Source organism: Cibotium barometz, chromosome 62 (assembly GCF_041138505.1).
Source record: "Cibotium barometz isolate CiBa-2024 chromosome 62, ASM4113850v1, whole genome shotgun sequence".
Lineage (NCBI taxonomy): Eukaryota > Viridiplantae > Streptophyta > Polypodiopsida > Cyatheales > Cibotiaceae > Cibotium > Cibotium barometz.
In genome coordinates, this window is record NC_141107.1 from 207,818 (window position 1) to 235,416 (window position 27,599).

General features: G+C 45.4%; 1 protein-coding gene across 2 annotated transcripts in view; it reads left to right on the forward strand.

The window, feature by feature from the left end:
• Window positions 1–237: 237 nt before the first annotated feature.
• Window positions 238–27,599, forward strand: part of LOC147603988 (sodium/hydrogen exchanger 1-like) — a 77,074-nt gene continuing 49,712 nt past the window's right edge. The window contains exons 1-2 of one of the 2 annotated variants that reach the window (XM_086795096.1): window positions 238–770; window positions 1,074–1,192. In XM_086795096.1, coding sequence (XP_086651222.1) covers window positions 564–770; window positions 1,074–1,192 — 326 coding nt within the window. In that variant the 5' untranslated portion in view covers window positions 238–563. The remainder of the gene's footprint in view (window positions 771–1,073; window positions 1,193–27,599) is intronic. The other variant, XM_086795095.1, reaches the window with a different exon arrangement.

Below are 27,599 nucleotides of genomic sequence, written 5' to 3' on the forward strand. Positions count from 1 at the left end.
GTTTCTTAAAATCACATCAGCGAGGTTTCATTATTGGCCGATAAAGATACATTGGAATGCCTTTTTCTTTGTGCATATAGTACAAGGTGCGAAAAGGATTCAAGGAATACTAAAATGAAAGGGGCCATGTGGGAAAACGCTTGTTGATCAGTGATTACATGCATAGTAGTGCTAGGCCACATGCAGGACGCTTCGAGAAAGGTTATCCATTTATATGCATAATATAAAGTTGTAGGATAAAAGAAAAAGCACCCACATGCATGACCCTCGCACGCCTCTGTGTGTATATAGCGTTGGATTAGTCCGTTTTAACCTTCCCTCTCTTAACCATGGGTTGAATCTACGCAACTCTTGTCACATCTACGGCACGTGCTGCAAGCAATCTGTCGTTCGAAAGCAGCTAGAGTGACGTCCACTTCTTTCCAAACTCATGCCGTATCAAACCAGCTTTACAGCTTGATTCATATGCATAGATTTTGCATCTGCATATATACACTCACAGGATCTTACCAGTATAAGCTGCTGTAAGCAGAGCTTAAGAAGAAATTGGTATTGGCGCCCAAATGGTTTCGAATTTCACAACAATGGCTGGTCAGATGGGCGTTTCTCAAGCCATGTCAGCCATGATCGTGACGCAGGGAGATACCACCAACCACACTGTGGTGATCGCCATCACGCTCATGGTCGCCCTCCTCTGCGCTTGCATGATCATCGGTCACCTCCTCGAAGAGAACAAATGGATGAACGAATCCATCACGGCCCTCATTCTGGTACATCATTATCCTCACATTCATGTTGGCAATTATTAACGCAATCTTCATTACTGTCGTCCCATTTCAAAGCAATTATCTCACTGTGCTCATCATATCCCATGTTAAAGGCAATCAACATATACTTTTATCCTAAAATCAACCACCATTGTGCTTATTATATCAACCCATATTACAGGCAAAACACCATTACCGTCTTTAAAATCCCATGTAAAAGTAATCATGGGTGGTTAGAGTCTTTTTGTTGGCTTTGCTGCTTCAGCTGATGTTGTTGTTGGGTCTGTGTTCTCTTTTGTCACATAGGGGTTGTGCACAGGTGTCATTGTCTTGGCCAGCACCCGGGGCACCAACTCTCTCCTGCTACAGTTCGACGAGGAGCTCTTCTTCATTTACCTTTTACCGCCCATCATCTTCAATGCAGGGTATCCAACACTCCCTTTCATCACAACACACGTGCACACAATTCTTCTATTAGCAAGTGTATGTCCTATGGACATGGCTTAAGCTACACTTTTGTCTTGCGAGACATCTCTTGATAAAATTTTATTGGAGGTCAATTTCAAAATTCTTAAATTTATGCATCATCAATCCAGGGTCTAGGGACTGATTTGGGGCACCCTGGAGCATTTGGTTTTATGTGTGAAACTGTGGCATCCTCTCTTGCAAATCATTCCAAACTACGTAGTCTTATATGCCGTGCATTTCCAATGGAGAGTAGAGGGCTTCCCATTTCTGGCTTAATATTTTGTTCTCAAGTTCTTGGCTTGCCCATTCTCATATGACCATGTGCCTCCTGGCGGTTATAATCCATCATTGGCATGCACCTACAACTATGCAGTGTGTGCATACCCTAACCTACTCTCACAATTAGTCAGTTGACCTAAAAGGCTCAAAAAGCATGCTAAATTCCAACTCCCTACTGTGTAAATGTCTTTACGCTGGCCTAAGCTGCCCTCTGTGCAGCATCTGCAGCCTGCCATTGACGTGCTGCAATAGCCCATCACCTGCACGCCATCATCACCACTCCGGAATTTGCGGCCCACCATCGCTTGTCCAAGAGCACCTCTGTTGTCACCCCTTGTTGGCCACAGAGGTGCCACCACAGCTGACTGTACTTGCAGATATCCACATCATAAAAAAATAGGGTTTTTTAAAAATGAGGTGAAAATCATCTAATTAATGCTCTTACACTTACAATATTTTGGGGCTTTCAGAAACTGGGGCAGAATTGGCCAGATTGAATTGCAATCATTATTATTATTATTTTTGCAAAATTTCGGAAAAATAATCAAATTAATGCTCAATTCAACTACACCTGCAAGCATTGAATGCCATGGATATGATCGAAAGTAGCACTACTTTTGAGAGGCTCTCGGAGCCAACTTCCCTGAGATCAGGTTGTTGCTGATGCGAGGTGGGGTGTGGAATGTGGTCAAGGGCACGGAAGAAATGCCACAAGAAGAAGATGGATCCCTGACAATGTGAACCTGGCAAGACAAGAATGACAAGGCCCTCTCACACACATTGGCTTGGGGCTGGTAGATAATCTTATCCACCATCGTGACCTGGATAAGATAGCTAAAGAGGTATGGGATAAACTTGAGAACCTTTTTGGAAATAAGATTAATAATTTGAAGGTTTTCCTCAGGCAGGAATTCTTAAACATGAGATTGAAGGAATCTCAAACTCTGCAAGAGCATCCACACAATCTAGGTTCAGTTCTTAAAAACAACTCGCTGCCCTAAAAGCGCAACTGGACAAAGATGACTTCAAGGGGGTTCTTCTATCCAACATAGAAGAAATTCCTAAAGTATGCAGAGACACTTCCCATACTTAGTGGCCTGGGAAATGGCATACGACGAGATGATTTCTATCCTCACAAATGACGATCGACATCTCAAGGAGCAAGGTGTTGAAGAATTAAAAGATAAAGACTATCTCTCCAAGATGAAAGGCAAAGGCAAATCAAGCAGGACTAGAAAGTGTACATATTGCAAAAAGCTTGGTCATTCAAAAGGCAGGTTCTTCAAATAAATAGCCAAAGGAAGAAGATGTAGCAGAAACATCCATGGCACTAGAGAAAGCTTTCACAGTGATGGCAAATCTTTCTCTTGACGAGGAACATTATGATTGGGCTTTTTATCTTGCATGATCTCTGCCAAGCTAGTCCCCTAAAATATGGTGAATAATTCTTGTTTGTATGTTGTAAAGCCTTGTTTGTATAAAAGGCTCCATTTTGTACTTATCCCTACTTAGAGCTAGGGGGTCTGTCTTCGGGTAGATTGATGTAGGCATAGTCATGGCTCTTTAATTAGGCCTGACAGGAGGGTTTCAGGTGTTGGCACATTGTGTTCTTTTGTATCAAGTGTTGTAGTTTAGGGCCCAAATCACCATGGCTATTGAAGGTCTTCTTAGGCATCTCCACCTTTATTCTGAAGGGGGGTTTGTTGTGATTCAGGGCCTCGTGTGTGTGTGTGTGTGCGTGCGTGCGTGCGTGCAATGTGTGTCTGTGAGTTATATATAACTCACACACATACTAACTCATAGGGAGAACACTCTCTATGAGTTAGTATGTATATGTGTGTGAACCCACTCTTATATAGGGTTGATAAGTATGCATTAAGTGTGAGTCTTTGAGGTAGATGAACCTCAAGGCTATAAAAGCAATGTACTTGGTGAAGGCTAAGATCAATCAATCTAATCACGGTGCTCCCACTTGGGGGCCGAGTCTCTATCATAGGCGGAGGAGTGGATCTACAACAGAGCAGCTACCCTCGAATGGAGGGGAGTTTTATGATGGGTGCGAGCAGATAGAGAGACCACTAGTGATGATGATCTCCCGCATGATCATGAGTAAATCATCAGTACCACATGAGATAGTCCGGGTAGAGCTGGGAGCCCCATCAATCGTAGCCAAGGCCCTCTTCCAGACGGTCACTTATACATAGGCTATGGAGTCTCTAGGCGCAGATACTCTAGACTCGCGCTAGAGTCGTCTAGACAGCTCACATCACAGGGCGACACGGAGTGCTGGTATGCCGAGACTAGCACATGGTTACAGCTACATGGTATGCATATGGACCGCCTTCCACCTTTATGGTACAGCCTGGGTTTGTGCGTAAGGGCATCCCTCATATCCTCATCCTCTGCGGTGTCCGGGTTGGGCCGGAGGACCGGTGGAGTAATGAACTCCAAAAGACCATAAGTCTCCAAGATTGCTTCCAGCATGACTTTGCAGATGTCGTAGTTTGTGCCAGCCAACTTGGCATCTGAAGGAAAAGTCAGAAGAGTGGCTATTTGAACCGCCCGAGGTTGGATGAGTGCCATGATGTACCTCCTCTGAAAAACGCAGCCACCAAAACAGCCCGCAAGCTGCTCTTTGCACTTGTAGGGAGGGTGGGCGGGAAAGAAAGAGTGGAGAGGAGAAAAAAACGCTGATCTTACCCTCCGGAGAAGAAAACACAGGTTTGAAACACTGCGGACAGCCACCAAGTTTGCGTGAAAACGCAGAAAATCAGCACCAATCAGCCTCCAATCAGCAGTTCTAGGTCTAGATGTCTCTGGGCTTTGATACCATGTCAGAGGGCAGCTGAAAGATGTAGACGAATGACAAAAACGCTGAAGCTCCAACAGAGAGATGAGAGAAAACAGCAAAACGCTGATGCACTAATCTCAAGAAAAGAGTGAATACAACCAGCCCGTAGGCAAGGAGTGGATTCCGTAGGCGGAGGGCTGAAGGTGCTCACCAAAGTGATCAACAAGAATGATCAAGGAATGAATGATAAATGAGGAAGAGGGCAGCCCATACATATACTCCAATATGAGCTGGCCGATTGCATCCTAGTGTTAACCACATTGGTTAACATCATTTTTCAAGCGTGGTTACGCTTCTTGTAATCCATTGTTATGTAACCGTGCTAAGCGCTTAATAAAGATATATGGGATGACCGAGCTTACGACTTGTGTAATGCTGGTCACAGGAATGAGCCTAGATGTACATAGAACTAGGAAGCCAATTTTGGGCCCCCAATTGTAAATGGGCGGCTAGCCATTGTAAAAAGTGAGCATGGCTAGAGAGAGACTATGGCGGCTATGGATGTGGGAGGGGCGGCCTATTATGAGTCTTTAGTGTGACCCTGGAAAGTGGACATGAGATTCCCCCGGTCGGGGTTGAGCACAATCTTGGCAAACACTTAAGCTATTAACATAATTAAACAATTTTAAATGGCGCAACACAATAGAGTAAGAAGCTGAATTTTATTTTTGCACACTGCACTAGGGCCGGAAAGGGCCGACCCCCCTTGTAATAGATTTTATTATCAAGGAAAACTGTTACAAGCCTCACGGGCATTCACATGCCAAACTGTTCAAGTGCATCCATGATCATGAAAACAGCATTGCAAACAAATTTGTCGTAGACGATGGAATCCATAGCTTCACTTGAGAGTAGCTTCGTTCCTTGATTCCTTGAAGCTTGTCAAACGCAGCTATGCTCCACTGGCATCCATACACATACACATGTGTGTGCCAGGACCGAGACATAGGAGACCATATTGACAAAGCATTCGAATCTCAAATTGAAAATTGCTTGCAAAATGCTCTTACCAAGTATTGGACGATCAATGTCGAGCTCCACCTCAGTGCGGACGAACTACAGCTTGAATGTGACCGTTTTCCACTTCCGGCTGAAATTAGGGTTTCTGATTTTTAGGGTTTTAAGCAGGTTATATGAGTCCAAAATTGGGCATTTTGGGCTCTTTAGATGCCTATGAGTAAGGGGCACAGCTTGGTATGGTTTCCTCCAAAATTAGGGTTTCTGAAATTAGGGTTTCTGCAGAATTAGGGTTTCTGAAAATTAGGGTTTCAGTAGAATTTGGGGGCGGTAGAATGGTTAGGAGACTCCATATTCATTTAGAAGAGAGAGATAGAGTGAAAAGGTGAGCAACTGGAGGCTTAACTGTGAAAGGAAGAATCTTCAAGCTTTCCATTGGAGCTGGGAGCAAGAGGGAATGAAAATCAGCACTCTCACCAAGCAAAAAAGTTAGAGAGAATAACAAAAATAGGCTCTCTTGAAGGGGGGCGCCTATTTCTAGAGAGAGAGTGTAGAGAGAGGTAATTTTCAAAATGAGTAATAGCATGGTGGCAGGTCCTCATACTGCCACCCAGTCCATAACCATCCCTTTTCCACACAAATTTAGTGGGAAGGGTGCCTGGACACTCGCCTAGCCGACCGGAAGGGAATTCTAGTCTATTCTTACTTATAGTTTGTCCGCCCGAGCTTTAATGAAGTGTGGACGCCCAATCTCACTTATAACTTGGGCGGACACACTTATTAAAGTGTGGACCTGCAAAACAAAGAATACATTGCTTTAACTCATAAAAGAGTAAAGTGGTGTACTTACCACCTGTCTACAGCCCACAAACGAGGTCAGAATACAGTTTCACTCGCACGGTTCACAAGAGGGCGTCCCCTACATGTGAACTACACAAACAAATCTTGCATGCAATCAAATAGTTCATGCAAAGACAGGATTTTTAACTTGCAAACATGTTATGCAAGGATGCATTGAACAGTCTCCCTATTCATTTAGCTTGTAGTCCGTGGTACCACACTCTGGATTTGGGCGCAGATACACAATCCCAACCCATATATCCAGCCTACTGGCTCTCGGTGTAGACATAAGTCCCCAACCATAAGATGCCAGTCCATCCTACAGAACTCGTCCATAGGCCTGAAGCGCAGAGAATGCCCAAATAGTGACATCCTCCCCTGCTTCTAAACAGTTGACCGCAACTGAAATGCTTCCAAATATGCTTGGAGGAGCTGCGGATACTCCTGGAAGTATGTTTCATCCATCCATTTTGCATCCATAGGAGAATAGTTCTTGAATTTCACAAGGTAGCGCCTCTGGAGTTTGCCACCTGCAAACTTTCGCTCCTTATGAAACACAATTTGCTCTGGCTGCAATACCTCTTCCAGCTCTTCCACCTCTGGTGGATCTTCCATAACCGGTTCCAAAGGTTCCGGTCCCACATATTTGCGCAAGAGGCTCTAATGGAATGCATTATGAATCTTCCAATGATCCGGTAAAGCAAGTCGAAAAGCCACATCATTGATTTGTATATGAGATACAACGGGGATAGTATCACCCGACACACCTGCATCTAAATGATGCTCTCTACCTTTATACATAAAAGTGATTTTGTTGGTCTTGTAATTCTTGGTAGGCTCAAGGCGTGCATGCCAAGGTTTTCCCAGTAATACATCACATCCACTAAGAGGGGCAACGAGAAAGTTCTCGTGGTCGAGGTATCCTTGGATATGCATTCGCAGCTTTCCAATAAGGGGTGTAACCTTCACATCTTTTTCCAGAAAAGCTGAGCATGCATGAATTTCGGGTCCCATGTCACCTACTTCAATCCCCAAGGCAGCAGCCATATCAGTGGAGATGAAGTTGTCAGTGGAGCAGTCATCAAACATGAATAAAGCTGGCTGGTCTTTTAGTTGTCCCCATGCTTTGCATACCATTCTATGCATGTTTGCATGTCCCGTGTTGCCCTGTACATCATATACCATATTGACATGCACTTTAGGCTCTTCTGGCTTCTTATTCTTGTTAGGGCATTGTGGAGAGATGTGATCTTTACTACCACATCTAAAGCATTTGCCTTCACGAATGTATTGTACCCTTTGTTGAGGAGTCAAGCCATAAACACCCTTTTTCTGCCACGGTTTCTTTTCTTTTGCATTTTCAGCTCTTTGAGGGGGCTTTACATCCTTCAAATCTGAATTTTCAGCTTTGTGCATGGCTTTGAAATCTCTTCTAAAGGGCTGTCCACCCTTTTGTACATTAAAACCAGCTTTCTCCTTACCCTTGCCCAGGCTTTGGTCAATTCTAGATTGCACCCATTTGACATTAAGCTCTTCGGAAGCCAAGACCGAGTTTATGAGTTGACGAAGAGTTTGGTTTGGATAGATTTGTAGTCCTCTTTGGAAGATGGGTTGCAATCCTGACTCAAATTTCCTCTTCTTTTCTTCTTCAGTAACGGTCATGAAGGGTAACACTTCCATTAATACCTCCCAAAATTTGGAGACGTAAGAGGTAATGGACTGCCCTTCTTTTTGCTCCAACCTGTCCCACTTCCTGCATATATCCTGAGTAAAATTTGGAGGCAAAAATTGATCATAAAACTTTTGTTTGAATTCAGCCCATGTAGAAATGGTGTTGCCGGAAAGCTTCTCGGCCAACCACCAATGAGCAGCAGTGCCTTTCATGTACATGCCCACATGTCTGAGTTTTGATGATTCTGAAAATTCTCCCTCATGAAAAGCAATTTCAAATTGGGAGATAAAAGATAGAGCTTTGGTAGAATCATATTCTCCATGAAAATACTCAAACTTAACTGTTTTGTCACCTGCAGTAAACTCTTTAGTCTTCTTCTTCTTATGTTGATGCGTTTCCTCTTCATCTCTCTCGATTGGTTGCTTATTTGCTTCATTAGTAGGAACATATCGCTCAATTCCATCATGAGGAGGGGCTGATTTATGAGTCGGTTCCTTGAGAAGACTTTCATGAGCTTTAATAGATGACCTGTGGGGAGGAGAAACATGTGCGGTAGAGGCATGATGAGAGGTAGCAGACGCCTCTTCTCTTTCTTGTCGCACAATAGATTTAAGCTTTGATGTTTCAGCTGCATGTTGATTCATAAGAGGAGGCTTTTTAAACCTAAGCCCTCCTTCCTTTCGAGTAACTACATCACCTTGTCCCATGAGGTAAGAGACAGCCATATCTCTTGGTTGAACCCCCAATTCCATGGCAACATTTTCCAATGCATCATTCACAAAAGGAGAATGCTTTGACACACGAGATACATGCCTTGACTGTGAGTCTTCATGCATATCCTTGAGTTGTTTTTGCATCATACATAATTGCCTTTTGAGGTCTGCAATTTCAGCCTGCATAGCATCATGTGCATCACTCTGTATAGCCTTCTCCTTACCTCGGGATGGCTGTCCCATATATACATGAGTTGCATTTCCTTCCCTTCTAACATAAGATGGCTGTCCGGCATGTGCAATACCATCATGTGACCCAAGAAAAACATTTTCAGCAGTGTATTGTTCATGCATTTGAGTATCATCATGCACATTGTCTCCTCTTGGCTTCACATATGTACTCTTCCTTGGATTTACATCCCGTGAAGTACCTGTTTGGCTCGCCATAATGCTTAAGAATGCTAACAGCTAGTGTAAGCTAGATTAGGACCGTCTTCCACACAGAAAGGAGGAAGATCCTAGGCTCTGATACCAATGAGATTCCCCCGGTCGGGGTTGAGCACAATCTTGGCAAACACTTAAGCTATTAACATAATTAAACAATTTTAAATGGCGCAACACAATAGAGTAAGAAGCTGAATTTTATTTTTGCACACTGCACTAGGGCCGGAAAGGGCCGACCCCCCTTGTAATAGATTTTATTATCAAGGAAAACTGTTACAAGCCTCACGGGCATTCACATGCCAAACTGTTCAAGTGCATCCATGATCATGAAAACAGCATTGCAAACAAATTTGTCGTAGACGATGGAATCCATAGCTTCACTTGAGAGTAGCTTCGTTCCTTGATTCCTTGAAGCTTGTCAAACGCAGCTATGCTCCACTGGCATCCATACACATACACATGTGTGTGCCAGGACCGAGACATAGGAGACCATATTGACAAAGCATTCGAATCTCAAATTGAAAATTGCTTGCAAAATGCTCTTACCAAGTATTGGACGATCAATGTCGAGCTCCACCTCAGTGCGGACGAACTACAGCTTGAATGTGACCGTTTTCCACTTCCGGCTGAAATTAGGGTTTCTGATTTTTAGGGTTTTAAGCAGGTTATATGAGTCCAAAATTGGGCATTTTGGGCTCTTTAGATGCCTATGAGTAAGGGGCACAGCTTGGTATGGTTTCCTCCAAAATTAGGGTTTCTGAAATTAGGGTTTCTGCAGAATTAGGGTTTCTGAAAATTAGGGTTTCAGTAGAATTTGGGGGCGGTAGAATGGTTAGGAGACTCCATATTCATTTAGAAGAGAGAGATAGAGTGAAAAGGTGAGCAACTGGAGGCTTAACTGTGAAAGGAAGAATCTTCAAGCTTTCCATTGGAGCTGGGAGCAAGAGGGAATGAAAATCAGCACTCTCACCAAGCAAAAAAGTTAGAGAGAATAACAAAAATAGGCTCTCTTGAAGGGGGGCGCCTATTTCTAGAGAGAGAGTGTAGAGAGAGGTAATTTTCAAAATGAGTAATAGCATGGTGGCAGGTCCTCATACTGCCACCCAGTCCATAACCATCCCTTTTCCACACAAATTTAGTGGGAAGGGTGCCTGGACACTCGCCTAGCCGACCGGAAGGGAATTCTAGTCTATTCTTACTTATAGTTTGTCCGCCCGAGCTTTAATGAAGTGTGGACGCCCAATCTCACTTATAACTTGGGCGGACACACTTATTAAAGTGTGGACCTGCAAAACAAAGAATACATTGCTTTAACTCATAAAAGAGTAAAGTGGTGTACTTACCACCTGTCTACAGCCCACAAACGAGGTCAGAATACAGTTTCACTCGCACGGTTCACAAGAGGGCGTCCCCTACATGTGAACTACACAAACAAATCTTGCATGCAATCAAATAGTTCATGCAAAGACAGGATTTTTAACTTGCAAACATGTTATGCAAGGATGCATTGAACAGTCTCCCTATTCATTTAGCTTGTAGTCCGTGGTACCACACTCTGGATTTGGGCGCAGATACACAATCCCAACCCATATATCCAGCCTACTGGCTCTCGGTGTAGACATAAGTCCCCAACCATAAGATGCCAGTCCATCCTACAGAACTCGTCCATAGGCCTGAAGCGCAGAGAATGCCCAAATAGTGACAGGACATGGCATGATCTAGAGGATAGAGAGGAGTCGCCTTGCAAGCCAATCTCCAAGTGACCTAATGGGGCCCGTACTCAAGGCTTACCAAGATACGTGTGGGCGATCCGCGAGCATGTGACCACTCAAAGGTTGCCGGAGTCGCTCCTTGGAGGCTACTGGAGCTGACTGTTGTAGGGCCGGCCTGAGATGGTCCCAAGCACGCAAGAGACTTGCTGCAAATCTGTCCTCAAATGCTGGGCTAAAGCCTTGTGCTGGCATCTCTAGGAAGATCCATCTCGTGCTCTGAGGCCAAGGGCCTCCCAAGGTCGGAGTGCGTGTGGAGACCCTAACGAGGAGGAAGTCCTTCCAAGGCTCTCTGCCTGGAAGAAGACTGTGAACAATCAACTTGCCCGACAGGACACGGCTTTGAATGGAGGGGTTGATGATGCCTAGGCCCCCTCTGCGTTGCGGCTGAATGATCACCCTTCAGGCCACCTTGGCCTTGGTCGGTCTCCCATTACTGCTAGCCCATAGAAAGTTCTAGATCAAACGTTGGATGACACAGGCATAGGATACCATCGTGCCCACCATAGGCCATGTTCATCTATGTCGATGCAGGAGAGATGGTTGCCTGGGCGACAAGACGATCTTGAAATCAAACTCCTGGAATACCAGCAGCCACCTCCAGACTCGTCCAGCCACTTGTGGTTTGTTGAGGAGGTACTGGAGGGTGTCACATGATGTTTGCCTGGGCGACAAGACGATCTTGAAATCAAACTCCTGGAATACCAGCAGCCACCTCCAGACTCGTCCAGCCACTTGTGGTTTGTTGAGGAGGTACTTGAGGGTGTGGTGATCCGAGATGACGATGAAGTAAGTACTAAGAGAGTGTGGCGGAACTTCTGGCAGGCATAGACAATGGCAAGCCGTTCCCGCTTGGTGGTGCTGTAGTTCATATCTGTCTGAGCGAGAAGGTGGCATAGTAGAAGGGGAGGTCTATGTTGTACTTCTTGCTGGTTGGGTGAGTACCGCACCCACAGGTGTGAGACTGGTGTCCATGTGAACATGGAAGATGACTGTCCAGTCAGGGGTGATGAGGATGGGGGCCTCTGTGAGACGCTTTTTGAGGTAGGCAAGGCGGCTTATTGAGGGTTGGACCACTGCAACAGGGTGGATGGGCTTACCAGTCGGGTCAATGAGAGTGTGATGTCAGCATACATGTGGATCAAATGACGGTGGTAGCCATCCTACAAATATTTGGGTTACGTTTAGAGGTGACTGGAGGGGGTAACCTGAGGATAGCCTCAATTTTGTCAAGGTCAGCCCATCTGCAGAGATGATGTGACCCAACAGTGTGCCTTGGACGCCCAAAAAGCAGCACTTGAAGGGGTTGAGACGCAGGCAGGAGGACTAGAGCTAGCTGGGCAAGATGTTCAGAGAAGGCCTCTACGCGGGACATGAGTTGAGTGCCAGTGAAGTTAGAGAAGTCATCTATGAATTGACTCCCTGAAGATATTGGTAACTATCCACTGAAAAGTGTAGGAGCATTGAAATGGCATTTTGTTGTAAATGTAGGTTCCCCATTGGTGACAAAAGCTGTCTTGGCTTAGTCATCCGGGTGGATAACTACTTGATTGTAGCTGCTGAATCCATCCATAAAACTGTAGAGGACATGACAGGCAACGTCTTCCAGCACCCGGTTCATGAATGGAAGGGGAAAGCTGTCTTTGATCGTTGCTTTGTTGAGAGGCCGGAAGTCCATGCAGACACGGATTTTGTTGGTCTTCTCTTCAGAGAGATGACCATAGGGGAGAGCCACCCTGAGTGTTCTACTGGGGAGATAATGTGGGCAGCTTCTCAAGCTCCAGTTTGATGGCCTCTGCATACTTTGGGTTGAGTCTGTAGGCCTGTCCACGGATAGGCATAGTCACCAGAAACATTTCTGGGTTTTGAAGGTTTTTTTTTGAAAGATTTCGTCCGACACCTACAAAACCGTAGGTTTTGGATATACATACATACATACATACATACATACATGCATGCATGCATATATGAAATTTTAATTTGTATATACATAGTAGTACATTGTAGTATTGTACACATACAAATTAAAACTTCAACTTTTAAGAGACTTCACGAGTGACAAATGATAAATCATAATTCAAATATCAAACTTCAAAGCATCATCATAAAATTTATATCATCATAGAGGTGACAATGATATGGTTAGAACTCATGGTAAGTAGGGGGAGAAGAGGGGGCAGCAGTGGGCAAGTGGGGGAGTCTCCAGCATGGGCAAACGGGGGACCTTTGTCATGTGCACAGTGTGTATCTACCGTGTGCTACACACACACAAGACTAGCTTCGAGGTTTGGGGAAGCTTGGAGCTAGGCAGGCTGATTGGCGAGCTGAGTTAGGGATAGACTAACGGGCGGGCACCCAAGTACGGACGGGCGGGCGCCCAAGTGTGGACGCCCGATGACCGGCCAAGAGCCTATAAAAGGGTGGCCAAGGTTAGTCATTAGTTCATAGAGTCTCGCGTGTCTTTGTGAGAGTTCTATGGTCAGGAGCTTGGATCTAGTGCAGACGTGCACCTGCTTTATGCAGCCGAGGCTAGTAGCAGTCTCGAGGCTCGCGAGGGTAGCTTTGTGGCGGTATGGGACGTCATGAGGTAGAGATTGGTCGGTACGTCCATCTAGTTAACTCAGCTCGTGGCTCGGTGGGGATAGCCAAGACTTGTGGGCTTGCCCACGGCTGTCAAGGTTGAGAAGGGGGTGCAGGCCAGACTCACCTCCCAACCTTGATAGCCGTGGGCAAGCCCACAAGTCTTGGCTGTCCCCACTGAGCCACGAGCTGAGCTAACTAGATGGACGTACCGACCAATCTCTACCTCGTGATGTCCCATACCGCCACGAAGCTACCCTCACGGGTCTTGAGAGTGCTGCCGGCCTCGATTGCATAAAGCAGGTGCACGTCTGCACTAGATCCAGGCTCTTGACCATAGAGCTCTCACAAAGACATGCGAGACTCTATGAACTAATGACTAACCTTGGCCACCCTTTTAAAGGCTCTTGGCCTATCATCAGGCATCCACACTTGGGCGCCTGCCCGTCCATACTTGGGTGCCCACCCGTTAGTCTATCTGCCTAGCTCCAAGCTTTCCCTGTCAAATCCCCATAGGATCTCCTCGTAGAACGCTCCTGCAAGACTCGAAACCTGCAAACAAACCAAACAAACCAAACAAACATGAAGGGGGTGCAGGCCTGACTCACCTTCCAACCTTGACAGCCGTGGGCAAGCCCACAAGTCTTGGCTGTCCCCACCGAGCCACGAGCTGAGCTAACTAGATGGACGTACCGACCAATCTCTACCTAGTGACGTCCCATACCGTCACGAAGCTACTCTCGTGGGCCTCGAGACTGCTGTCGGCCTCGGTTGCATAAAGCAGGTGCACGTTTGCACTAGATCCAGGCTCTTGACCATAGAGCTCTCACAAAGACACGCGAGACTCTATGAACTAATGACTAACCTTGGCCACCCTTTTATAGGCTCTTGGTCAGTCATCGGGCGTCCACACTTGGGCGCCCACCCGTCTATACTTGGGTGCTCGTCTATTAGTCTATCCCTAACTCAGCTCGCCAATCAGCCTGCCTAGCTCCAAGCTTCCCCAAACCTCGAAGCTAGTCTTGTGTGCGTGTAGCACACGGTAGATACACACTGTGCACATGTGACATGACATACTCCCCTTCCTCTAAGAGCTCACTAAAAAGCCAGGGTAATCCCGTTGAAGGGTAGTCAATGTCTCCCATGTAGCGTCCTCCTCAACACGATCCTTCCACTTGATCTTGTATTCTGTGATAAGTGTATTACGTAATCGTCTTTCACGAAATCCAAGAATCTTTTCCGGTTCGTGTGGAACAAATGTCATGTCTTCGACATCTATGATTTCTTGAGGAGTAACTAACTGGTCTATTCCACCCAGTACTTCCTTAAGTTTACTGACATGAAATACAGGATGAACTTTCACATGAGAAGGCAAATCCAATTCATATGCGGCTGAACCAATACGTCGTGTAATATGAAATGGTCCACAATATCTAGGGGATAATTTCGGAGATTGACTTGTCTGTAAAGTCTCGGAATCTTTGGGAACTCGCAAATACACCATCGTTCCTTTAGAGAACTCTCTGGGTGAATGATGTCCATTAGAATAAAATCTGTCTCTGTCTTGAGCACTTCTAATAGATTCTTTCGCAACTTGTAACATTTCTTACATATCTTGCAAAAAGCTACGTGGACATAGTCAATGATAGGGACTGTATGGGTTACCGTAGGACATAGTCAGTGATAGGGACTCTAAGTTTACAAGTGACTTTTGGAGGCTTGTTTTTGCGAAGTTGGAAACAACTTTGAATTTGAGTTCCTCATATCATCCTCAATCTGATGGCTAGACTGAAAGAGCGAATCAAATTTTGGAGGATATGCTTCGAGCCTATGTCTCCAAAAGACAGAGTTCATGGGAGGATTATCTTCCTATGTTAGAATTTGCATATAATAGTACTAAGCATACGAGTACAGGTTTTAGTCCTTTCATGCTTATGTATGGTTTTCAACCTCGATCACCTGTTACAGTGGGATTTTCAGGACTTCAGCATGATGCAGCACGTAATTTTCTGCAAGATATGCAAGAAATGTTACAAGTTGCGAAAGAATCTATTAGAAGTGCTCAAGATAGAGACATTTTACTCTAATAGACATCGTTCACCCAGAGAGTTCTCTGAAGGAAGGATGGTGTATTTGCAAGTTTCCAAAGATTCCAAGACTTTACAGACAAGTCGATCTCCGAAATTATCCCCTAGATATGGTGGACCATTTCGTATTACACAACGGATTGGTTCAGTCGCATATGAATTGGATTTGCCTTCTCATGTGAAAGTTCATCTTGTATTTCATGTCAGTAGACTTAAGAAAGTACTGGGTGGAATAGACCAGTTAGTTACTCCTCAAGAAATCATAGATGTCGAGGACATGACATTTGTTCCACACGAACTGGAAAAGATTCTTGGATTTCGTGAAAGACGATTGCGTAATACACTTATTACGGAATACAAGATCAAGTGGAAGGATCGTGTTGAGGAGGACGCTACATGGGAGACATTGACTACCCTTTAGCGGGATTACCCTGGCTTTTTAGTGAGCTCTTAGAGGAAGGGGAGTATGTCATGTGCACAGTGTGTATCTACCGTGTGCTACACGCACACAAGACTAGCTTCGAGGTTTGGGGAAGCTTAGAGCTAGGCAGGCTGATTGGCGAGCTGAGTTAGGGATAGACTAACGGGCGGGTACCCAAGTATGGACGGGTGGACACCCAAGTGTGGACGCCCGATGACCGGCCAAGAGCCTATAAAAGGGTGGCCAAGGTTAGTCATTAGTTCATAGAGTCTCGCGTGTCTTTGTGAGAGCTCTATGGTCAGGAGCCTGGATCTAGTGCCAGATGTGCACTTGCTTTATGCAGCCGAGGGGACCGGCAATAGTCTCCAGGCATGCGAGGGTAGCTTCGTGACGGTATGGGACGTCACGAGGTAGAGATTGGTCGGTACGTCCATCTAGTTAGCTCAGCTCGTGGCTCGGTGGGGACAACCAAGACTTGTGGGCTTGCCCGCTTGCCCACGGTTGTCAAGGTTGGGAGGTGAGTCAGGCCTGCACCCCCTTCATGTTGGGAGGTGAGTCAGGCCTGCACCCCCTTCATGTTTGTTTGGTTTGTGTGCAGGTTTCAGGTCTTGTACCAGGAGCGTTCTACGAGGAGATCCTATGGGGATTTGACAGCCTGGGTGCAACAGTGTGGAGACTAGCAGCAGACTCGCGCGAAGGTGAGGCGGTGACAAAAGCTCGCAACGAGCAGATCAGGGGTAGCTGACTCAACAATGCGGGCACAGATGTGGGGCACTGGGGTCTCTAGCATGGGCACATGGGGAGTCTCTAGCATGGGCAGACGTGGGGCCTGGGTGCAACAACATGGAGACTAGCAGTAGACTTGCGCGAAGGTGAGGCGGTGACAAAAGCGCGCAACGAGCAGATCAGGGGCAGTTGATGTCGACAGTCGCACGTGTTTTTTGGGAAAGACTTTTTAAAAGTGAACAAAATGTTTTGTCAAAGGTTTTGAAGGTTTTGTAGAAACGTTTTGCAAGTTTCGGTAGATCAAAATGCGTTTTCTGGTGACTATGCGGATAGGACGGGTAGCCTCTTGAAGGCGTATGGGGTGGACACCAATATCAAATGGTACACCATCTAGATCATGGTAGGTTGAGACAAAGACATCTTTGTAAGAGTGGAAGAAGGCGATGGCTTGATCTACCAGGGCTTGGTGATCCCAGAGCCAGGAAGCCAACAAGATTGGACATGGATCCTCCTCGGTGCGGAGGTTATACTCCTGCACGGGATCTTGATACGAGGGAATGGAAAGTGGTTCCCTTGTTTCAGCTGCTTTGGAGAGGACAGTGGGATTATGGGCAGGTTGGTGACAGATAGGGGAGTCGCGTATTGAATTCACTTCTAGGAATGAGGGAGTTCTTCCAAGGGCATCTTGATAGGATGTGGTCGGGGCTTCCTTGTTGGTGTCATAGGAGTAGGTGGGGAGGTAGGTTCCTCTCTGACAATTCATGATGGGTTCCCTCCCCTAGGCCCACTACTTGTATAGTGGTCCGTTGGTGGGGTGTCCGGCTCCCGGGTTACCTCAGTGATGTCCACCATGTATGAAGTCAGGTCCTGTGTAGCTTGGAGCCAATCAAGTAACTCTGAGTCATCATTGTAAGGGACAATGCCTTCCTCTGGTGTGGACCAAGATGGTGGCTTAGAAGGGGTGGAGGCTATAGTGGCACCCCGTGTCATAGTAGCAGGGGAACCCCGTTTCCCCCCATTGGGAACGGTGGAACGCATTCCCCCATGGCTTGAACGAATGAAACGATGGAAACGGGATGAGGAACGTTGAGGTGGTGAAACATACGTGGAACGCCAGGGAACGACTGTGGAACGGGAGATGGAACGCCTGCCTGCCGTTCCCCTCCCCCACGTGGGAACGATGATGACGTGGATTTTTTTTAAAAAAATTAGAAGCCCGTACGCCTTGCGCCCGTCACTTTTCGGAAGTTCATGCCCATACTGTAGTCGCCGTCAGCCGACCTGCAAGTCAACTAAAGCCTGCCCGTGACCTGTGGGCCGTGGCCGTGTAGGCTGTACTGCTGTCCACTGCCCATACTGTCCTGCCCGTACTGTTCTGTACCAGGCACTACAGTCGCCCCAGCCAGGACCCCAGCCCTTGCAGTGTACACACTAGTGACTACATTCAAGTTCTCAACACTGTGCCTGGTACCAACCTGCAAGCAGCAACAATGCAATCTGCCTGGGCCCGAGTGATCAAGACTCAAGTTCAACAGTTTACATCTTTAGAAGGCAAGGCAACAAGCTTTTCTCTTTCTTCTCTCTCTGTTTCTTTGTTTGAACTTTTGGTGTTTTAAAAATTACCTATGTCACAATCTGGGCTGCACAGTCTCTCCCCATTAAACAAAAGAAAAAAAAAGGACTCATTTCTCTGTAATGGTTAACTTTGAAAGTCTATTCAACTTTTTGCCCGAATTTGCAGAAATCATGGCTTACTCGGGTTCAAAGCGATCGGCTTCGAATGCTACTTGGTGGGACGAGGTTGAAAGGCTAGAAAGGTATTGATCTAAGGGAGGTTCAACACGATGGAAATGCAAGCAATGTAACAAAGAGAAGTCAGGAGGAGCAAACCGTGTGAGAGCACATCTATGCTATGTAAACAATGAAAAAGCACAAGTGAACAAATGCCCAGGGACAACACCTGAAATGCGTAGAGAGCTTTTGGCAAAGTACCCAAGTGAAGAGGAGAAAGCATGTGCACGAAAGAAACCGGCAATTGATGCATCTTACTTCAGTAGGGAAGATGTACACTTGGGAGATGGACAACAGTATGGAAGACTTGGGAGCTTTGCATTTTCCCAAGATTCGCAGTCTATGGGTGCAAGTTCCGGCAAGCAGCAAACCTTGGGAGCAGCTTGGGATCCCCGCAAGAAAGAGAGGGTAGATGTAGCTGTTGCAAGGTTCTTTTATCATGATCCTGTAGCATTCAATGTTGCCAGGTCTCCATATTTCATTGAAATGGTCCAGGAGATTGCACGGTATGGCCCAACATACAAGCCTCCTTCGTATGAGACACTACGCACCACCTTGTTGCAAAAGGAGAAAGCTGCAATTGAATGTGCTTTAGAGTCTGTGCATGAAAGTTGGGCAAAGAATGGTGTGTCACTTATTGCAGATGGTTGGAGTGACACTCCAAAAAGGTCCATTCATGGCATGGTTGCTTATTCTCGAGGAAGAATGCAATTCATTTCCTCACATGATGCTTCTGGGACTGGAAAAACTGCAGATCAGCTTGTGGAAGAGTGGGCCAAAGGTATTGAGAAAGTTGGACCAGAGAATGTTATTCGGTTCTTAGCTGATGGTGAGGCAACAAATAGAGCAGCTGGTCTTAAGCTTGAAGACAGGTATCCGCATATCACATTTAGTCCATGCTTTGCTCATTGTTTGAGCAACTTATTGAAGGATGTTGGCAGCTTGCCATGGGTTGATCCACACATTCAAAAAGGCAAGGAGATAATAAGCTTCATTCAAAACCATCAGTTTATTTTGAATGAATTCCGCAAGAGATCGCCCAAAAAGGATCTCTTAAAGTACTCAGAGACACGCTTTGGTTATAACTTTCTCATGATGAAGAGGTTATCCAAAGTGCAATTGCCTTTGAAGCAGTTGGTTGTATGCAATGAGTGGATGGGATGGGCTCTTTCTCGGTCAAGAGCCGGCATAGAGGTTGCAAGAACCATACAAGACTTCACATTTTGGGATGAAGTCAATACTATCAATGCTATGATGAAGCCGATCATGCGCTTGATGCGGATTGCAGATGGACGGGAGCCATGCATTGGCAAGGTTTATGAGGGGGCTGACCGAATGATCGAGAAAATAGGGGAAATGGGCTTGTCTGATGAGAAATATGCAGAGGTTCGAGAATTATGTGAAGCATGATGGAATGGTTATCATTCTCCTATGCATGCTGCTGCGTATGTCTTGGATCCCGAGTTCCAAGGATGTGGACAAGAGGTCGATGATGAGGTGATGGATGGTTGGGAGATAGTGCTTTCTAGGCAGGTTCGTGATGCAGATAAACGAAGGTTGGTGAAAGACCAACTTGGATTTTATCGCAGCAAGTTGCGAAGGTTTGGATCGACTGATGCACAGAGAGATAGGTTTAAGATAGGGGCTGCTTTATGGTGGGAGGATTATGGGGCTCGTACACCACAGCTTCAATCATTGGCAGTAAGGATCTTGTCTCAAGGTGCAAGCTCCTCTCCGATTGAGCAGCTATGGAGTGTGTTCGGCCATGTTGCATCCAAGAAGAGGAACAAATTTGGGACAAAACAAGTCAATGACTTGATTTTTGTAAGTGCTAATTTGCGCTTGCTTGGTGATATGGCATCTCCCAAACTAGAGAAGTTTATATTGCTTGATGAGGAGTCCTCGGATGATGAGGAGACACATGGACTTGCAGATCCTGGTCAGGATGGGATTGAAGATTTGGATGCTGCAGATGTTGGTCTTGATGATATGGCTTTCTTGGATGACATAGATGAAAGTCTCCTTGATGGCATCAGTGGCAATAGCCATGCATGATATCTCCTTACTATTTGCATGTCACCTTGAGGCTTGGACTTTGGACTTGGATTGTTTCTTTTATCTAGGCTGTGCCATGTGGGCCACATTTTGTGCTTTTTGTCACTTATGTCATGTATGATGTGGGCTAATTTATTTTGACTTGTGAGATCTATTCAGTGTTAGTATCTAGCCATGCAAATTATGGTGCACTAGACTTTAGTGTGTCTCTGATTTGGTTATATAAATGAGCAGTGTATGTTAAGATTTATCGTCATTTCTAGGAATTATCTAGGTCGTTCCCTGTTTCCGTTCCCCCTCGTTCCCGTTCCCCCTTTTTCCCGTTCCCGTTCCCCTGGTGGTGCTTTCGTTCCGTTCCCATTCCTGTTCCGTTGCTACTATGCCCGGTGTGCCTTGACCCCAGATTTCTTCCATCAATTGCAGTTCTTGTGTACCATGTTCTTGGGGCATCCACAACCGGTCAGATCCCCAATCATGCAGCACTCTTGTGTTCCTGCCCAATCAGTAGTGAGTAGGCTCCCTTGACCTCAGGCAAATGGATTACGACAAAATCCACTAGCAAGAAGGTGGTGTCTTGGATCACCACTACCAATCCTTCCACTAGGCTCATGGGGGTCACCTCTTGTTGGTTTGCCATTTTCACGCAGAAATTGGATGGTATGGTGACCTGAAGACCCATTGCCCAGAGGGTGAATTCTGCCAGAAGGTTCACTCTAGACCCGCCATCAATGATATCCCCTAAGAGGGGTTTACCGTTGATGTGCACAATAAGGTGGGGGCATTGGTATTAACTGGCGAGAGAGGGTTTGGTACGGCTGATACCCATGCATCCTGCAGTTTGGGTGCCGGTGAGGAGTGATGGCCATTGTGTGATCCATGATTCAATTGTTCCAACAGTGCATTGAGCTGTTGGCGCAACAACTCATAGAGAGTGTCAAATCCCCATAGGATCTCCTCATGGAACGCTCCTGGTACGAGACTCGAAACTTGCAAACAAACAAACAAACAAGAAGGGGGTGCAGGCCTGACTCACCACCCAACCATGACAGTCGTGGGCAAGCCCACAGACTTGGCTGTCCCCACCGAGCCACGAGCTGAGCTAACTAGGTTGACGTACCGACCAATCTCTACCTCGCGACGTCCCATGCCGCCACGAAGCTACTCTCACGGGCCTCGAGATTGTTGCCGGCCTTGGTTGCGTAAAGCAAGTGCACGTCTGCACTAGATCCAGGCTCTAGACCATAGAGCTCTCACAAGTCACGCGAGACTCTATATGACTAATGACTAAGCTTGGCCACCCTTTTATAGGCTCTTGGCCGGTCATGGGGGGTCCACACTTGGGCGCCCGCGCGTCCATTCTTGGGTGCCCGCCCGTTAGTCTATCCCTAACTCAGCTCGCCAATCAGCCTGCCTAGCTCCAAGCTTCCCCAAACCTCAAAGCTAGTCTTGTGTGCGTGTAGCACACGGTAGATACACACTGTGCACATGACATAGTCCCCTTCCTTTAAGAGCTCACTCCTCAGCTCACTAAAAAGCCAGGGTAATCTCTCTGAAGAGTAGTCAATGTCTCCCATGTAGCGTCCTCCTTAACACGATTCTTCCACTTGATCTTGTATTCCGTGATAAGCGAATTACGCAATCTTCTTTCACGAAATCCAAGAATCTTTTCAGGTTCGTGTGTGGAACAAATGTCATATCTTCGACATCTATGATTTCTTGAGGAGTAACTAATTGGTCTGTTCCACCTAGTACTTTCTTAAGTTTACTGACATGAAATACAGGATGAACTTTCACATGAGAAGGCAAATCTAGTTCATATACAATTGAACCAATCCGTCGTGTAATACGAAATGGTCCACAGTATCTAGGGGATAATTTCGGAGATCGACATGTCCGTAAAGTTTCAGAATCTTTCGGAACTAAATATACAAGCGTTCCTTCAGAGTACTCTCTGGGTGAACGATGTCTATTAGAATAAAATCTGTCTCGGTCACTTCTAATAGATTTCTTCGCAACTTGTAACATTTCTTGCATATCTTGCAAAAAATTACGTACTGCATCATGCTGAAGTCCTGAGAATCCCACTGTAACAGGTGATCGAGGTTAAAACCATACATAAGCATGAAAGGACTAAAACTTGTACTCGTATGCTTAGTACTATTATATGCAAATTCTAACATAGGAAGATAATCCTCCCATGAACTCTGTCTTTTGGATACATATGCTCGAAGCATATCCTCCAAAATCTGATTCACTCTTTCAGTCTGGCCATCAGATTGAGGATGATCTGAGGAACTCAAATTCAAAGTTTTTTCCAACTTCTCAAAAACAAGTTTCCAAAAATCACTCGTAAACCCTATCACTGACTATGTCCTGCGGTAATCCGTACAGTCTAAACAATTGCTCGATAAACTGCCTTGCTAATTGCGTAGCTGTAATATTCTTAAGGGTCGGTAAAAATCTAGCCATTTTTGTCAAGCGATCTACCACAATCCAAATAGAATCGTGGCCTTGATGTGTTCTTGGCAATCCGGTAATAAAATCCATGGAAATACTTTCCCATTTATTACCTCGGATTTGCACAGGATGCAACGACCCAGCCTGTCTAAAGCGTTCAGCTTTATTAGCTTAACAAACTTCAAACTTGACACTTGAGAACATAATCTTCTACATACCCTTTCATCTTTGGCCAATAAAAAGTGTGCTTCACTAACAATAGTGTCCTGTGTATCCCAGGATGTCCAGCAAAAGGGGCGTCGTGACACTCCTTAAGAATCTGGGATCTAATGTCCGAGATCTGTGGTACACAAATTTTGTCATTATGGAATAGTAAACCATTCCGAATCATCCACTGGCCTCCTGCAGCTTGAATTGTAGGTTGTGCAGTCATTGAGTCTTGGTCAATCAATGAGCTCCTATCCTAGATCTTCTGCCAAAATGGACCAAAATAACTATCAGTCCTGCAAAGCCCTGTCAATGACTGAAATAAGTCGGTAGAAATCTCGGTGAACGACAAAGTATTTACCTCTAATTCTACTAAGCGCATCTGCAACACTATTCATGGACCCTTTCCGATAACGAATCTCAAAATCAAAATCTTGCATTAACTCAGCCCAACGAGCTTTCCTTTCTCTCAAATCATCTGCATCACACACATACTTGATTGACTGATGATCAGTCAATACTACAAACTTGGAGCCATATAAATAATGTCTCCAAACCTTGAGAGCATGAATCACAGCATAAAGCTTCTTCTCAAGGGTTGGCCAACGAGATTGAGTGTCGTCTAGCTTTTTACTTTAAAAAGCAACAGGTCTACCATCATGAAATAAAGCAGCCCCGATGGCATAGTCACTGGCATCAGTTTCAAGAACATAAGGCTGACTAGGATTGGGTAATGCCAAGATAGGTGCTTCCTTGACTTAATCTTTCAAAAGTTTGAAGGCCATATCCAAATCGTTATTCCAAGTGATAGGCTGGTTTGGCTTACGTCCACGACCTTTCAACAAGTCGGTCATCGGTAGTGTGAGCTGAGAGTACTCCCGCACAGATTTTCGAAGAAAAACAACAAAACCAAGAAAAGAACGAAGTTGTTTCACTGTTCGCGGTATAGGCCAGTCCAGAACCTTCTGAACTCGGTCATAGTCAATGCTCAATTCATCTCTAGTGATCTTGTGTCCCAAGTAAATGATGTCTATCATAAAAAACTCACATTTACTTAACTTAGCATATAGTTGATTTTGTCTTAAAATAGATAAGACAATTGTGAGGTGTCGAACATGCTCCTCAAGGGTACGACTATATATCAAAATATCATCTAGGAACACCACCACAAATTTTCCCAGATGTTCACGAAAAAGATCGTTCATCATTTGCTGGAAAGTGGCTGGAGCATTGGTTAACCCAAAAGGTAATACGAGAAACTCGTAATGGCCCTACCTAGTCTGAAAGGCGGTTCTTTCGACATGCCTTTCATGAATATGGTGATAGCCAGTACGTAAATCTATCTTCATGAAATATTTCGCTCCTGCTAACCGGTCAATCAAGTCATCTGATCTAGGGAGAGGATAACGGTTCTTAATTGTCAGCTTGTTCAATCTCTTGTAATCTATACACATTCTCCAGGTGTTATCCTTTCTTCTAAGCAACAGAGGTGTACCCCAAGGTGATTTACTTGGACGGATCTGGTCCATCCTCAAATAATCTTCAAAAGCTAGACGACACTCAATCTCGTTGGCCAACCCTTGAGAAGGAGCTTTATGCTGTGATTCATGCTCTCAAGGTTTGGAGACATTATTTATATGGCTCCAAGTTTGTAGTATTGATCGATCATCAGTCAATCAAGCATGTGTGTGATGCGGATGATTTGAGAGGAAGGAAAGCTCGCTGGGCTGAGTTAATGCAAGATTTTGATTTTGAGATTCGTTATCGGAAAGGGTCCTTGAATAGTGTTGCAGATACGCTTAGTCGAATTAGAGAGGTGAATACTTTGTCGTTCACTGAGATTTCTACTGACTTATTTCAGTCATTGAGAGGGCTTTCCAGGACTGATAGTTATTTTGGTCCATTTTGGCAGAAGATCCAGGAGGGGAGCTCATTGATTGACCAAGACTCAATGACTGAACAGCCTACCATTCAGGCGGCAGGAGGCCAGTGGAGGATTCGGAATGGTTTACTATTCCGATAAAATTTGTGTACCACAGATCTCGGATATTAGGTCCAAGATTCTTAAGGAGTGTCACGACGCCCTTCTGTTGGACATCATGGGGTACACAGGACACTATCGTTAGTGAAACACACTTTTTATTGGCCAAAGATGAAAGGGTATGTAGAAGATTATGTTCTCAAGTGTCAAGTTTGTCAAGCTAATAAAGCTGAACGCTTTAGACAGGCTAGGTTGTTGCATCCTTTGTAAATCCCAGGTAGTAAATGGAAAAGTATTTCCATGGATTTTATTACCGGATTGCGAAGAACACATCAAGGCCACGATTCTATTTGGGTTGTGGTAGATCGCTTGACAAAAATGGCTAGATTTTTACCGACCCGGAAGACTATTACAGCTACACAATTAGCAAGGCAGTTTATTGAGCAATTGTTTAGACTGTACGGGTTACCGCAGGACATAGTCAGTGATAGGGACTCTAAGTTTACGAGTGATTTTTGGAAACTTGTTTTGAGAAGTTGGAAACAACTTTGAATTTGAGTTCCTTAGATCATCCTCAATCTGATGGCCAGACTGAAAGAGTGAATCAGATTTTGGAGGATATGCTTCGAGCATATGTATCCAAAAGACAGAGTTCATGGGAGGATTATCTTCCTATGTTAGAATTTGCATATAACAGTACTAAGCATACGAGTACAGGTTTTAGTCCTTTCATGCTTACGTATGGTTTTCAACCTTGATCACCTGTTACAGTGGGATTCTCTGGACTTCAGCATGATGCTGCACGTAATTTTTTGCGAGATATGCAAGAAATGTTACAAGTTGCGAAGGAATCTATTAGAAGTGCTTAAGACAGAGATAGATTTTATTGTAATAGATATCATTCACCGAGAGAGTACTTTGAAGGAACGATGGTATATTTGCGAGTTCCAAAAGATTCTGAGACTTTACGGACAGGTCGATCTCCGAAATTATCCCCTAGATACTGTGGACCATTTCGTATTATACGACGGATTGGTTCAGTTGCATATGAAGTGGATTTGCCTTCTCATGTGAAAGTTCATCCTGTATTTCATGTCAGTAGACTTAAGGAAGTACTTGGTGAAACAGACGAGTTAGTTACTCCTCAAGAAATCATAGATGTCGAAGATATGACATTTGTTCCACACGAACCTGAAAAGATTCTTGGATTTCGTGAAAGAAGATTGCATAATATCCTTATCACGGAATACAAGATCAAGTGGAAGAATCGTGTTGAGGAGGACGCTACATGGGAGACATTGACTACTCTTTAGAGAGATTACCCTGGCTTTTTAGTGAGCTTAGGAGTGAGCTCTTAGAGGAAGGGGAGTATGTCATGTGCACAGTGTGTATCTACCGTGTGCTACACGCACACAAGACTAGCTTCGAGGTTTGGGGAAGCTTGGAGCTAGGCAGGCTAATTGGCGAGCTGAGTTAGGGATAGACTAACGGGCGGGCACCAAAGTATGGACGGGCGGGCGCCCAAGTGTGGACGCCCGATGACCGGCCAAGAGCCTATAAAAGGGTGGCCAAGGTTAGTCATTAGTCATATAGAGTCTCGCGTGACTTGTGAGAACTCTATGGTCTGGAGCCTGGATCTAGTGCAGACGTGCACCTGCTTTATGTAGCCGAGGCTGGCAGCAGTCTTGAGGCCCGCGCGGGTAGCTTCGTGGCGGTATGGGACGTCGCGAGGTAGAGATTGGTCGGTTCATCAACCTAGTTAGCTCAGCTCGTGGCTCGGTGGGGACAAGGGCTTGCCCACGGCTGTCATGGTTGGGTGGTGAGTCAGGGTTGCACCCCCTTCTTGTTTGTTTGTTTGTTTGTTTGCAGGTTTTGAGTCTCGTACCATGAACGTTCTACGAGGAGATCTATGGGGTTTTGACGGAGTCACTTCGGGGTTGGTTTCCCTCAATAGGTCTTGCATAGAGAAGACTGGGAACTTGAGATCACTGGTGTGTCGAGCATCAATGACATTTCTTGAACAGCTTTGAAAGGCTTGTAAAAAGGAGTGATATATGATGGTGTGAGGTATAGGGGAAGGGTTATCACCTTTTTTGTTAGGGTTGGCGGCTTCCATCATGGTCTTCTTTTGAGCACGGGTGACCATTGCTGTTGGTGTTGGGAGCTCCATTTGGGTGGAAGATATGGGTGTAGGTGATACACCGGAGAGGTTTGCGGAGCACCGCTAGTTTTGCACTCTGGAACTCTCACTTAGACCACATCTTTGCTGGGAAAGCTCCTTTAAATCAGAACAAGGGCCTCCTGGTAACTAGGGCGTGTTTTGGTGGAAGAGAATTTCCGGCTAAAAGATGTGGAAACACAAGAGAGTTTGCTGAAAGTTGAACCAATTTGGAATTAGGTCTCAGTCTAGCCCCTAATTTGGGTTACTGACAAAAAGAAAGAAGGAAAGAAAGTTATATTAAACGTCTACAAAAGGCCTAATTGTCCTATGAAGCTGAAGTGTTACAATGTTTCCATGATATATCTCATGCTAG